General features: G+C 34.7%; 3 protein-coding genes across 3 annotated transcripts; 1 reads left to right on the forward strand and 2 right to left on the reverse strand.

Annotated features, from left to right (window-relative positions):
* The first annotated feature begins 349 nt into the window (after positions 1 to 349).
* On the forward strand, positions 350 to 2,800 carry LOC100807908 (probable pectinesterase/pectinesterase inhibitor 33). Its single transcript, XM_003540523.5, has 2 exons — positions 350 to 1,349; positions 1,947 to 2,800. The coding sequence occupies exons 1-2, from the start codon at positions 449 to 451 to the stop codon at positions 2,639 to 2,641; spliced, it is 1,596 nt and encodes a 531-aa protein (XP_003540571.1). The 5' UTR covers positions 350 to 448; the 3' UTR covers positions 2,642 to 2,800.
* Positions 2,801 to 9,764: 6,964 nt separating this feature from the next.
* LOC100527377 (plant invertase/pectin methylesterase inhibitor domain-containing protein) lies at positions 9,765 to 10,507 on the reverse strand. Its single transcript, NM_001248288.3, has one exon. It carries the CDS (start codon positions 10,485 to 10,487, stop codon positions 9,843 to 9,845), a length of 645 nt encoding a protein of 214 aa, NP_001235217.2. The 5' UTR covers positions 10,488 to 10,507; the 3' UTR covers positions 9,765 to 9,842.
* A 2,024-nt stretch (positions 10,508 to 12,531) lies between these two features.
* LOC100802601 (21 kDa protein) lies at positions 12,532 to 13,662 on the reverse strand. The gene has a single exon (XM_003541022.5). The coding sequence runs from the start codon at positions 13,633 to 13,635 to the stop codon at positions 12,880 to 12,882; it is 756 nt and encodes a 251-aa protein (XP_003541070.4). The 5' UTR covers positions 13,636 to 13,662; the 3' UTR covers positions 12,532 to 12,879.
* Between the last annotated feature and the right edge of the window lie 1,297 nt (positions 13,663 to 14,959).

The following is a 14,959-nucleotide window of genomic DNA, read 5'->3' on the forward strand; positions in this document are numbered from 1 at the left end:
GTTATGCACTTTTGGCTGCCATTAGAGTCAAATAAACAGAGATTTTTCTGATTTTTTTATGCGTAAGGCTGAAGATATTGAACTTCCAAGAAGAGTGCGCAATGCCATTTAATTGGTCTGTTTTCGTTGCAAATTGTCCAATGAGTAATTCCACTATAGGTTCATAAATCATAACTAATTCCTTAAATAAACCGTGAAAGATGGGATATGGCACATGCCACGTGCTGATTCCGTAGTACTGTCTAAATACGCGTGATTTCGTATCCATGAAGAAAATCAACATCGCTTCGCGTCTACTGTAACATCAAAGATTAAACAAAACAAAAGGATCAGCACTCAGCACATGATTAAGAAACTCCCACTCTAAGCTACGAGGGTGCATGTATGGAAAATAGAAATATATAACTGCCGGGCACCCGAAACAAGAAAAGAGAAAAACATCACCAAAATGACAATGATGGGAAAGACATTGTTAACATTGTTATTACTGTCCTCAGTTTTCTCAATTGCCTCATCAAGAAGAAGACATTCCAACAACAGCAACATAGATTGGTGGTGCAACCAAACCCCATACCCCGAGACATGCAAATACTACGTGAAACACAGCCACTACCATTACAAACTCAAACACAAATCCGAATTCCGAACAATTCTAGTTCACTTGGCCTTGGAGAGAGCAGTGATCATGCGAAGGAAAGCACGCGAGTTGGGGCGAAACGGTGTCACCAAGAAGCAGAAGTCAGTGTTCCGTGATTGTTTGAAGCTCTATGACAACACCGTTTTCCATCTAAACCGTACCCTTGAAGGCCTTCACGTGAAGAGAAGCTGTTCACCCTTTGATGCACAAACGTGGCTCAGCACGGCTCGCACAAACATTGAAACATGTCAAAACGGGGCCTTAGAACTTGGCGTTCGAGATTCCATGGTTCCCACTGAGAGATGCAATTTGACTGAGATTATAAGCAATGGCTTATTCGTGAATTGGGCTTTCCTGAAGTACAAAGAGGCTCATTACACAGCAGATGCAGAAGATGGTTTTCCAAGATGGTTTTCGATGCATGAGAGGAAGCTGTTGCAGTCTTCTTCTTCAATAAGGGCACATCTAGTGGTGGCCAAAGATGGTTCGGGGCATTTCAGGAGTATCCAAGCTGCTATCAATGCCGCGGCAAGAAGAAGGTTCAAGAGCAGGTTCATTATACATGTTAAGAGAGGAGTTTATAGAGAGAATATTGAGGTTGACAAGACCAATGACAACGTTATGTTGGTCGGTGATGGCATGAGAAATACCATAATAACAAGTGGCAGGAGCGTTCGAGCTGGTTATACCACCTATAGCTCCGCAACAGCAGGTCACTATTATTTCATCTCTTATTTCATTGATTCAGTTTATTTGTTGACTGGTCATCTTACTTGCTCTTCATTAAGTCTGAATTTGAGGCTTGGCTTATATTGGAATATTTATGGATTCTTCTTCAAGTCTAGGCAAATCTTATTTTATTTTGGTATCCTTTTGCAGCATACTTTTTGTACTTCATTTAATTTTTATTTATTTATTTATGGAATGAAAAAAGTTGAATCTAAATCACTTGGCTTAGTCCTGATATATACTATGTAATGAATAAGAATGTGTTGAATACTTGAACTTGAATATAAAGGAAAATAATGCCTATAAATAAATGTGTTCGTGCATGGAGTCACTGATGCGTGTAACTATTTGTATATAGTATTTCACAGACTTGGCATAATGGCATTGGGAAATGCTTGCGATTTAAGCATAGATAGTACAATAATTTTCTATAGATTGATTGTGCTTTTAAAATTTTCCAATATATGAATGTCATTCGTGTCTTATTCGGATTGGAGGTGTCATTCCATATTTCCTTACTTACCAATATTACCACCTTTTACAATAAAAGAAACAGAATGAATTAATAATAAAATTGCAGGAATTGATGGTCTTCACTTCATTGCACGAGACATTACCTTCAGAAACACGGCAGGTCCTCTGAAGGGTCAGGCAGTGGCACTTCGATCAGCCTCTGACCTCTCCGTGTTCTATCGCTGTGCCATTGAGGGCTACCAAGACACCCTCATGGTCCATGCACAACGACAATTTTACAGAGGATGTTACATATATGGAACCGTTGACTTCATATTTGGCAATGCTGCTGTCGTTTTCCAAAACTGTGTGATTCTTGTAAGAAGACCCTTAAATGGGCAAGCAAACATGATCACGGCCCAAGGTCGAGATGACCCATTTCAGAACACGGGGTTTTCAATTCACAATTCTCAGATCAGGGCTGCACCAGACCTCAGGCCCGTTGTTGGCAAGTTCAACACGTTCTTGGGCCGCCCTTGGCAACGATACTCAAGAGTTGTGGTCATGAAATCGTTCTTGGATAGCTTGGTGAGCCCAAGGGGTTGGTCTCCATGGGGGGACTCTAATTTTGCATTGAATACTCTGTATTATGGAGAGTACCGGAACTTTGGGCCCGGTTCATCCACAAGAAACCGGGTACGATGGCCCGGTTTTCATAGAATAAGTAGCCCAGCTGAGGCATCACGATTCACCGTTGCTAACATCCTTGCTGGCCGCACATGGTTGCCTGCCACTGGTGTGCCATTCACTTCTGGCCTTTGATTGTTGTCTTATGCTCTGCTTACTTACTAATTTGATGATATTCAATTCGTCGGAATTAAGTCATGTTGTAGTTTGTTTCTACAAGCAACACAGCATTCTTTTGTACATTCCAAGACAAAAATAATAAATTATGAATAAATAATATGTGCTGCACTACAATGACTTGCCAAAAGTCTTTTATCCTACCATTTAATCACAATTTATTATTATTGTAATTATTTTAAAAGTTATATTAAATATGATTTCTGATTGATTGAAAATGTAAAAAATGTTTGTACTGACAATAGGCATCTATTAAATTCAAACCATTAGCCTACCCTTTTACTCATTGTTTATAAAAAATGTACATTTGCTCAAACTCTAAAGCGCCATTCACACAAAACACGAACATTTAGTGGAAACACATAACTTATTGTTGGTAAACGCATGGATGTTTGAGGTTATCATATGATCTTAAATGATAACATAATGGAATAAAGGTAGTTTTCATCTTGTGAATAACTTAAAATGGGCATTAAATGGAAAAATGTTCCTTATCAGCCTCAGAAGGATGATCATGTGCGCCTAATGTGTCTCAGGTTGGTCTTTGGGGATAAATTCACAAGCTTTGCAATGCTAGTTAGGGGTGTCACTAACAAAGATTCTGACATCGAGTTCTGCTATAAGGGTTGAAGCCATACATGTTCTCCATTCCTAGGTGACCTTCATAGGTCTTTTTATGATTTTGAGAAGGGATAGAGATTATCTATTATTCGGAGGGGAGATTAAGGCTACCTCGAGGTCATAGAAGGATTTCTTATTCTCAGCTTGATTAGTTTTTCTATAAAAGAAAATAGTATTATTTTTATTTTCTATGTAGCCATTTTTATCTTCTTCATAGCCTCTTCTTAGGCCCAGCTTATATCATCTGATGTATCTCTTTCCTTTTCTTCTCTATCACCATTTACAAGTAGTTTTTTTCTCTTTTTATGAGACGTGTCACACTTAAACTTTTGACTTTATCTATTTATAAAAGGTAACAGTGGTATGTGAGTGTCAAGATAAATATTTGATCTTTTCATAGTTTTGTAGTTAATTAAACCTTTGTAAAAGGTGCTTTAAACCTGAATCAGCTCAATTCTGGGAGAAATCCCGACTAGTAGTATATTAGTGATCCATGATGAGTAAGCGGAAGTCATGTTGACAAATATAATAAGATAATTGAAAATGACTAATTACTTACGATTGTTCTCGTGATCTAGCTAGATATACATGTGACAGAGATGGGCATGGTTGAAGGCTAATGTCACAATGACTAAGCTTGGTCCATCTTGAAGCTTGAAAGAAAACTAACTTAACCATAAACCAGTGAGGTAAATAGAAAACAGGTGATAAAAAGAACTATGCTAATAAAAGAGGAGTTGGATGAGGGAGGGGAGTTGATGTCTTATGTCTTATCATATGTCACGTGAGCAATATATTTGAGAACTATTTTTGGGGCTCTATTACTTCGGTAAACAGATAAAAATGTATTTAATAGAAACAAAATTCCGACAAGTTATCCATATTTTTCTTTTTGGGTTTGCTTTAAGTAACGAAAAGGTTCACAAGGTTGAAGTCTTTTGATTTAAGCATTTGAGTGCTGAGGCTGCCACTTAAATTGTGTGGGGTGGGGGGCATTATTGTATGCCTACTTTTTGCACGGAGATGTAACCATAGAGGAGATTGCTGCAAACAAGCATTTTAATTTAGAGCCAGGCAATGAACATAATTTTGTACTTGTTATGGGGATTTACGAAAATGCAGACAGATTAGAGGACATGGAGAGAGTTGGATTGGATTATTAGACAGCTATACATCCAAAGACTTGTCACCACAAATACAATCCATTTGTGTTCTTTCTTGAGTCACAAGATATGCTTGATGCATGATCCATTCAGTTTTCATTTTGTCCCACAAATGTGTTCACAATAAGTCATAAGGATTCTTTGATGTACAGCATCAACTTGCTTGATCAAATTCCAACTTTGCATTGTCATCCTTCATCTCTAGTACGGAATACAAGAAAATACACGCTTAAACGTAACATCGAACAGAAGTCTGCTGATCAACTAACACTTCGTCCAATAAATTGATTCTTTGCCGCAACCTGCACATGCTGCAGCCAGGCAAGTGTAAAATGGTAATATTTGTTAGAATGAGGGGCTCGAGACATGCATAAAATAACATAAATAATATTACTCAACTCTAAAAAAATACAATTTCTTGAGATGAAAATAGAGATCCTAAATTTATGGTGCAACTTGTCTTATAGTTAATGGGAAATTGTCAAAGAAAACATATAAGTAAAGTTCGAAAAGGCCGGTGCCTTGGCCATAGAGTTTCAGATACCCTGCTAGCTGCTACTCCCTACTCCTTCGCTTGCTAAAGAAACAATCCCGCTAGCAACTTTTTTTCTTAACGTGCAACTAATTATGATCATTAACCATTACTTCAATTCTTTTTAGTGATCCGTTGTTTTGAAACCAGGTCTCTTTTTTGCGCTTAAGAAAGTAGGGCAGCACAAAATGTTTGGAGTAATGTGGGAACTTCAGAAAATATTCCAAATTCATATCCTGGTAATAACTTCTTAGTATAGCAAAATCAGAAAAAAAGAAGAGATATGATTAACAAGTAGCATGAAGGGCGCAATCACTCTGCCATGCTAATCTCTTGTTAATAAAACATGCCCATCCAAAGGCTCATTTAGATTTTTTTTTTTTTTTGTGACAAGTGATAACTGCTAAATAATTGTGAATTTATAGGAGTTAAATAGTCAAATTTTGGCTTAAAATTAATTATTTAGCAGTTATTTGTAATTAAAAGTGAGAAAATTAATTTAAATTGAATTTCTGGTTGCAGATACGAAAAATAAGGTTGCATTTAGCAAAAGTGGCACAGAAAGGAAGAAAAAAGAAGAAATTCTGAAGCAGGCCCAATCCAATAGGGGCGCTCAGCGCGCATCAAGCGCTAAGCGCGCAACTAACTGGAGGCGCTGGGCGTGGCGGAAACCGTTACGCGCGCTAAGCCCAGCTAGGCGCCCAGCGCCCGATCCAACAGACGTACAGGCGCTCAGCGCCCGATCCAACAGAAGCACAGGCCCAGCGTGCATGGCGCGCCTAGCGCGCGATCTGAACGCGCTAAGCGCGAGGTGTGGCGCTGAGCGCGACTACGAAGGCCCGTAAGCCCACTCCAGCCACTATAAATAGAGAGGCAGTCCCAAGGAAATTTCATCCCATCTCAGAGCATCACTCTCAGTACTTCAAGCCTGAGTTTTCTTCCCTCTCTACATTCTTTGTTTTGTTAGTCTAGCCTTTCTTTCATCCCCAGTTGTAAGCCCTCAATGGCCATGAGTGGCTAAACCCCTAGCTAGGGCCTGACAGGCCTAAAAAGTCAACGATGTACAATGAGCTTCAGGAGTTATCAATGCAAAGGAATTTATTCCAGGTTTTTTTTTTGTTCTATTTCTTTTCTTTTATTCTTGCATTCATTCTTAGATCTCTTTTTGGGTTTTAATCGCTCGGGAGAGGGTAATTCTCAATAATATTTAAGATTCAATGCATGCATCAGTTTTAGGGGTTAATCGCTTGGGAAAGGGTAACACCTAATAGAACATTTAAAGAAAAGAGTCATTGGGTTAGCATTGCTAGGCATAGAATGATAACTCACTGCCCATGCATCTAAGCAACATCTAGAACTTAATCTTAATGCATTTTAATTATTGAATCTTCACAAAGGCATTTGGGAGATAGGTAGTTAAAATAGGCTTGCCAACGTGAGGCATCAGGGGCAAGTAGTCAACAGATGTGGGTAGAACTAACACCATTTCATTGATAATGAATATCTTACTTACATGCATCGTAGGCCAATTGGGTTTGTCTGGTCTTGGCATTTCTATCAATTGTTTTCCCTTTTACTTATTTGTTTTAGTAATAGCACTCTTTACTATTCCTACTTTCATTTCTACTTTACTCCCCCTTACAAATTGAGAGGTATTGAAAAAGTGCAATAAAATCCCTGTGGACACGATACTCGGACTTCCGAGCTTTACTACTTGTCACGATTTGGTGCACTTGCCAAAGTCTTAACAACAAGGCTCATTTATTATATAACTACATCAGAAAGGGATACAGTTTCTGCAATTTAAGGTGAAGTGGCCTTTGTCAACGCTGAACGATATAAAACGATTGCAATTGCATTAAGACATGCATTTTATAATTAATCCATAAAATAAACATAAGAGGATTCCATATATGGGGACTTGGAAACTAGTTCAACAAACCAACCACCAAAAAAAAAAAAAAAATTGGTTCCCATAATTTTCTCTCATTTTCAATTTGATCGCTTTACTAAAATAAGTTTTCAACCAGTACTCACACTTTCTTTGAACAGTTGACCTGGCTAACAAAAGGTAACATGGCTTCTTCTTTTTTTCCAAGTCAATAGCCTTGTTGGCTTGCAAGTGGCTTCTCTCATTCAGCTTTTATCTCACACACTGTCACACATGGAATGGTTGCAGGTTGGTAATTTAACTCTTTAGTATGATATATAATATCTGAAACAATCTCATCAATTGTCTGAGGATACGAGGGCTGCTTTCAGTTTTGGCACAACATGAAGTGATATCCTTTCAATCTTAAAACTCAATTGATAATAAATGTATTAGGAAAAGTACATTGGTTCGATGAATTGCATATATTGTTAAAATTATTATAAGTTGCCTTCATTTTGATTTGGAGGCTACTCTCATGAAGCTAAAAGTTGGTGCTTGATATAAGCGCATCCTCTATAGCAATGGATGTGACTATAATTGATTCTTCAATTAGTTCATCCATGCAAATTTGAAGGCAGATTGTACACCAGCAAGCGCTTCAAGTTCCCCGCATACAATAATTGACATAGCAATGTTTGTATCAACCATGAATGAAAAAGCATGTGTTAATTTTACGTAGATATATAGATGGATGAAACAAAAAAGGTTTTGAGAGAATGTTAGAAAGGAAGGAAGAAGAAGACGATTCGAATGTTAGAAAAAAATCAAGTCAGCTTGCGATTAAATATGATTAAAAAAATAAGACTCAAATAAATAAATAAAAAACTTTAAAGTGTAAGACTTCAATTAAAAATTAATGTAAATTATAATGTCGAAGTTATATTTTAACATGTACATAAGGCTCTTGTGAATAATGACTTGAAGTCAAGGCGTAATAAATTAATTAAATGGCAGACTAAATTAAATATCCAAGGCACATTATTCAATGGTAATCCCATACTTTGCCCATAATTTTAGGGCTAGCGAGAAATGGCCTATAAGATTTTGGCCAACTATTACATCAAGGGTCGTCAGAGTAGATAATCCAAGGCTTAAGCAATGACAAAGAAACTTTTAGTTTCATCATTAACTAATCCAACGTTCAGCATATTCTCATTCAAAAAAGTTAACATTTGTTTGAAAGGAAGAACTTCATATTTCGGACTAATATTCCTTCATATACAATGTTATCGGTTAAATTGTTCTGTTAATTATACTTTCCTTAATTTGTTTCACGTACATTCTTGGATCCCTTGTGAGGTTCTCTGGTTTTCATACAAGAAGGATCAAGTATCATCCATTTTAAATTTTCGTTTTTTTTTTCCAATTGTATTAATTTGAGATTCTTAATTTAGAGGCTTCTATTATATATAGCTCTATTTACTCTAGTTTGGACGAACATTTATTCATTGATGCATATTCATTAATTGATATCAAAATAATCAGGAACATGCTTTTCATTTAAAAACTGGTCAAGATTCAAGAGAAGACACAACACCATTCTAAAGTACAACACATGCGGAATTCAAAGTGGAGCCTCTCTTGTTGTTTGAATAAAAGTATTTAATTATTTTTTTTAAAGTCTGGAGATACTAAAAAGTAAAAAAAAAATATTTATTAGTAATTCAAATTAAAGTATTTCTTTTTTATTCGTAAATTAAAGTATTTCGTAATCTTAGTTTACATTTTATACAATTTCCGTTATATTTTTACACCAATATATATTTTCCTTTTTTATACAATTTCTTACTTTAAAAAAATCATATAAACTAATTTTATTTTACTCAAGAGCAACAATTAATAAACTTAATACATTCTAAGTTCAACTAATAAATAATAGTCTAATTGCACTAAGCCTCTTTTTTTTATTAGTTAACCATAAATATTTATATATCACATTAGATCAAGAAAGATCACAGTAGTAACAATTAATCTAACTCCATTATCGAGTAATTGAACTTGAGATATTTAGTTAAACGTTTTGGTAATACACTAAATTATTTTTACGTTTGTTTCCGGTACTTGATCGTGAACTTGATGTTTCTTTATTATGAAATAAGTTTCTCCAAAACAAGAAAATTTCAGTTCCATCTAACGACCACTGTGAATGAAATAACAATCAAATCTACAGTCCACGGATAATATAGAACGATAATGTCTATAATAAGAAAAATATTTTTGTTAATAGACAAAAAACTATATCAATGAAAACAGATTAATCAAAAACAAAACCATTATTATATATATGAAATATTTTTAAGGGTATGTATTTATATAAAAATAAAAAGTTTGTGTATAATCTTTAATTTAAAAGATACTAGTATTTGTTAGGGGGAATTGGAAATTGCCCCCTTGAATATATGCCCTTTGAATACACTGCATAACATAAGAATCACAGTCTAAAGGCACAGTGCACGTACCACAAGTAGATCATATACACCCTGCATAACATAAGAATCACAGTCTAAAAGCTGGCCACAATTTCAAATAACCTTATGGTAGCTCTTTTAATATAAACAATCTAATTTATATCTAAGCAACTTAACTAATTTTCTTAATTTTCAAAGGATATTTTTATTAATAAGTTATTTAACTCATAAATATTTTATTTTTCTTTTTTATATTGAATATAAAATTAACTAACTCATGAACAATAGTTACTTATATAAATATTTTTTAAAAAATTTTAAGAAATTCAAAATTATGTTACACATCAAAATAATATTTTTTTTGGTTAAGCAACTTCCATTTAAAATGTTCTTAGTGATTTATGGAACAAACAGCGTAAACCCAAGAAGAAAAAGATTGTGTTCACAGTCGTCATAATATAAAGAGAAAACATACATTATATTGAACGAACATTGTTATTTATTAGTAAAGCCTATTGACGAGGGCCAAGGCATTGATAGTGAACCAAGAAAGGTTATAAACGGTGGTTTTGATCTTCTTCTGCAGTGAAGGGCGCACTTGTATTTCGTCAAACTCATCGGTGCATGTACCCTCATCTGTTATGGCAGCACTCATCCATGTCTTTATGTTGTCCCATTGGAATTGGTCATGAGCAGAAGATGTGCCATTCAAATTTGCAAGCTCATCAGAAGATTGTGAAAGCAGATCCAACGTCTCATCAATGTTCTCTCGGCAATCAGCAATCACCGAAGCTTCACCATGTGTTAGCTTCCCCTTCGATTTGGAAAGCTTCGTCAGTGTGCTGTATGCAATCTTGGCTGCTTTTAGAGCCACGTAAATAGACACTTTGGTGAGTGTTACGCGGTTTCTTTTTATTTTTGATGCATAAGGGGACAGAGACTTGTAGCAAACCTTTGGGAAAGTGGTTGAATTGCACTTGTCTTTTATGAACTTTTTGTAGGCTTTGAGGGAATCAGTTGTGGATGTGGATGCAGATGCAGATGCTGCTAATTGGAGAAAGGTTAAGATGAGTAGAAGGGATACAACTATTCTAAAGAGATTTTGGGAAGATCTTGAACTTCCAATCACACCGTGCTGCAATGCCATTTGTGTCTTTCTATTGCATTGGTACAAGTGTCCAATGGCCCTTTTATAAGCAAAGCAAATGATCTGATAAGTATTTGCATTACGTTATAAGCGATATACCGTGACTTTATTTTAATTTTAAGAAAATAACCTTAAAATAATTATTTTTTATGTGTTTTTTAAGAAATAAATAGAATTTGTTTTTTAAAATAAATAAAAATTTATTTTTTAAAACATAAATAATTTAGATAAATATATTAAAAAACTAAAAATTACTTATTTTGTTAAAATAAATATTTATTTCAAAAAATAAATTTAAATAATAATAATAATAATAATAATGTGTGAAAGAAATTGGAGAGAGGAATAAAAAAATATGCTGAGTATGCATTGGACAATTCCACTCTGTTCATTGGCAAATTAAACTAAACCGTAGAAGATGGGATGGCACATGCCACGTGCTGATTTCGTATACGTAGTACTGTCTAAATAAATACACATGACTTCTTGCTGATAAATTAAAAAGGATCGCGTGCATTTACTATAATATCAAAGGCTAAGGAAAAAATGGGTCAGCACATGATTCTACAATTGACTTTTGAAACATAAATAATAAATTAAAGGTCTTTGCTCCTTTTTTTTCGTTATTCACATTTTTTTCTGTCAATTTAATGAATTTACAGATACATGAATTTGATTTTATTGTACTAGAATTTTGGTAATATGAAAAAATTGACTTCGAAACTTTTTTGAAAGTTATTTTTTTATACATCTTGAAAATTAGTTTCTAAAATTCATATGAAAAGTAGTGATAGACATCTCTACCACTTTGTACATTGCACATTACATACCGGTAGCTTGTCACGAAGAAGGAATAGTTTTGAATTTTTGAATTTCTTTATGCACGTTATAGCCTCTCACAATTTAGGTTTTTGCTTCCATAATTATCCACAGGGCCTACAATGTAAGGGTAATCCCCGAGGTCCGGTAGCCCAATGACTCATGTAGCATTTGGGGCTCTCCTAGTCCAAAATTCACAAGAGGCCTCACAATTCAAGTTTTTGCCTCCATAATTATCCAGAGGAAATTGATATTGATTCCTTCAAAATTATTTTTATTCCTACCATCAATATATAAATATCAAAATATTTGTTGCCTTCTTTTCTTCACTAAAATTAAATCATGATTCCGTTATTCTATAGAAATTATTACACAACACAGAAATTGCACCGACAAAGCCAAACACATAGACCCCCTAACTGCTAGCTATATATCCCACCAGCAGTACTAACAATTAAGCCCCACGGCTGCAGAGAGCAAGAAAAACAGCACCTTATAGAATATAAGCCATGACCGAACACAATTGGAACCCAAAATATAGTGCTACAGTCTTGTCCCTAAAGAAAAATAGTGCTTTTTTTTAATAGTATGAAGAAGATATTTTTCGCTATCAATTTAGTTAGTTCCTATTGTTTGCAACACATTCCACAAAATAATTCTTAAGGACATATGACATTTTCGATTTTTAATAGTGTAATTTGTTTTTCTTCAACGTGACTTGACTATCAACGGATTTCCTCAGGAGATATGATTATGAGTACGATTTGACCCTCGAGATATAAGCTAGTGGCTCATAATAAGTTAACATTTATTACAAATAACAAACCAAATAAAATTAGTAGTTTACTCGTAGTTTCCCTTCAATCAATATGTGAGGTATTTTTGAAAAAAAAAATGTTTGTTTGAAATAGGAGTTAAGACCTGGATTGAGGATGTAGTTTTAGTTCAAGTTACATGGCCACAATCTTTATTAGTTTTAATAAGATAAACAGACTCAGTTAAAAAATGAATAGACACATCTTGGCTCTAAAGTTACATATAACACTACTAGGTGTCTATTCATTTTTTATATATATATTAGTTTTAAAAAAATATATTTATTTCATTTATATCTGGTGTGTTTTGTCAGATTTTTCGTAACAAATAGTTTTTCTCAATTTGCTATACATGCGTGTATTACGCACCTACTCTGCATTATTAATATATACTCCTATAAGACAGCAGATTCAAAATGTTTATATGGCCATATCAACTTCACTTTATATGAATGATACACGTAATATATTCACCCAAAGAAAAAAGAAAGAAAGAGAAAATAGACAATATAAGTGTCTAATTCACATCACTAAAATCTGTCCACCCGCTAGTAGGCCCGAGACATTAACACTAGCCAGCGGTGACAACAATCTCAACTAATTGATAATTACATATTTACAACATTTCACACCAACACGCGTACGTTGCTACCTATCTCCAGGAGTTGAAGATCACGTAATTAAATTGAGACAAGAAGAGTATAATCCATGTTGTGTATGTAACAGTACAAGAGAAGAGTGGTGGAGTTTGAAGTTAATTAAGAATTGGCTAGCTTATTTATCAAAGCCAAGGCATTGCTAGTCAATTGAGCTACCTGAATAACGAGTCTTCTGACGGTGCTTTTAATATCAGTGGCAGCAGTGATCTCTTGGAAGCCATCGTTGCAGGTGGTTTCATCCGTCAAAGCGGCACTCACCCATGTTTGTACATCACTCATTATCATCTCAAAATTGGAAGCTCTTAGATCACTCATCTCTGCAATAGACCTTCTCAGTTCATCCACAGTGTCACTCAGCTGCTCCACACAGTCCTGCATCGCTGCAACCTCTCTTGGCTTCAGCCCCTGCTTCTTTGCCAGCGTTGACATCATTGCCGATGTCGATTTCACTGACGCAAGAGTCACATTCAGGGCTGCGCCTGTCAGAACCACACGATTTGTTTGGATCAAGTCTGCATGCTTCACTAAGGAGCTGTAGCAGAGTCTTGGATATGTTGTGGAGCTGCAAGATGTTCTTATGAACAGTGTGTTGGCTTCTTTGTATGGTCTTTCACCCCCTCTCTTGGCACAGCCACAGTGTGCGGTCAAACTAGAAGCTATAATTATTACAAGGGATGTCATAAGATGCTTAGGAGAAATGGCTTCCATTGTTTTCCTAACTCTCTCTATATATGGATTAATTTGGTGGTTGGTTGGTTTGGGTGAGGAAAGAAATAGGATGGAAGGTGACCTATATATAGGACTCAAATTTTCTACCTTGTGCAATTTTACTATTAATACTCTGTATATTATCATAATTAAAATGATGTAGTAACCCGTTTGGATGATATTTTAGGGAAAGGAATAATTTTGGGTTTTGGAAACGTGGTCCAAACTAACAAGTTCGGTTTTTATGATGAGTCTCATACAACAAGTACCTGACTTTTCTATTCATCGCTCCAATAATTGGGACCAGTGGGGTTCTCGGTTCCCCTTAATTTAAAGATTAACTATGACTGCCATGCAAGTGGTGTCACTTTCTCAGCCTAAATTGAGTGCAACATTACATTTCATATTCAACTTGAGTGTGTGATAATCTGATTCATTATCATCAATATTTGCTGTTGCAAATAATCTTTTTATGTATTACACTCTCATGTTATTCAATAAAAGGCTAAAATAATTCTTGCTCACTAACTATATAAATAATCATAGCAAGGGATAGATTCGTGAACAGCAGAAGATATTGCGGCAAATTAAATAAAAGGCTCAAATTTATCCAGTACAATGTGAATTGACGCAGCGGACGACATTAGCCTGAAATTCATCTCTCTTTTAAATTCAAGGCTGAAATTAATTTAGTACAATTTGAGTTGACGCGGGCTAAACCATTTTCTTTTTCAGATTATGTTTTGGAAGTTGGAAGGTCACATTTTTAATTAATGCGCTTCAAATGTTCGTGAGATGAAATGGCAGTTGAGAAAGAAACGAAGAAGCCCTTAACGAGAATAAACATGACAATTTACGTCCAATTACTTTGGTCAAGGTAATTAGGAAATAGACTCTCTTAGTATATGCTGGTAATTTGATGCATGGTTATCTACGACTACAAATTATATATAATAGAAACTTATTATTATAATAAATGTAACAAGAGAAAGTGTTTGAGAGGGAAACTTACTCTGCCGACAAAATTGAGTTAGTATGAGTGTGGAGTGGATCGAAGAAGCCAGTAGCCAAGATAAACGGTCTCGCAAATTACAATGGCTGCCCAGGCAACCGAAATTTGACCAAAATCAATTTGGCAATTTGCAATTTTTGTTAGCAGACAACAACAATGGTAATATTTTCGGAAGTACATTTCCAATAATGAGAGAGAGGGAATAACATATATATAGAATTAATTATCCAACAAAAATAAGTTTGTAATCAATGAAAACATGTTTTCAGTGAAGATATTTTTAAGTTTAAATTAATTTTCTAATCTTCTAATTTATTATTTAGATTTAATTTAATTCTTTAATTTTTAAAATTGATTCAAGTTGATCATTTAGTTTTTTTTTTTAATTTGATCCTCTAATTTTTAAAATTGATTTATTTATTTTAAAATGTACATATTGTAGTGATTTAAAATTACTTA

The sequence above is a fragment of the Glycine max genome, chromosome 12 (assembly GCF_000004515.6).
Source record: "Glycine max cultivar Williams 82 chromosome 12, Glycine_max_v4.0, whole genome shotgun sequence".
Taxonomy (NCBI): Eukaryota; Viridiplantae; Streptophyta; class Magnoliopsida; order Fabales; family Fabaceae; genus Glycine; species Glycine max.

Excerpts from the sequence above, each read along its gene's own strand:
- LOC100807908 (XM_003540523.5), top strand. The coding sequence starts at position 449 with ATGACAATGATGGGAAAGACATTGTTAACATTGTTATTACTGTCCTCA. Across the intron at positions 1,350-1,946 it reads CTATAGCTCCGCAACAGCAG|GAATTGATGGTCTTCACTTC; the intron begins GTCACTATTATT and ends ATAAAATTGCAG.
- LOC100527377 (NM_001248288.3), bottom strand. The coding sequence starts at position 10,487 with ATGGCATTGCAGCACGGTGTGATTGGAAGTTCAAGATCTTCCCAAAAT.
- LOC100802601 (XM_003541022.5), bottom strand. The coding sequence starts at position 13,635 with ATGATAATATACAGAGTATTAATAGTAAAATTGCACAAGGTAGAAAAT.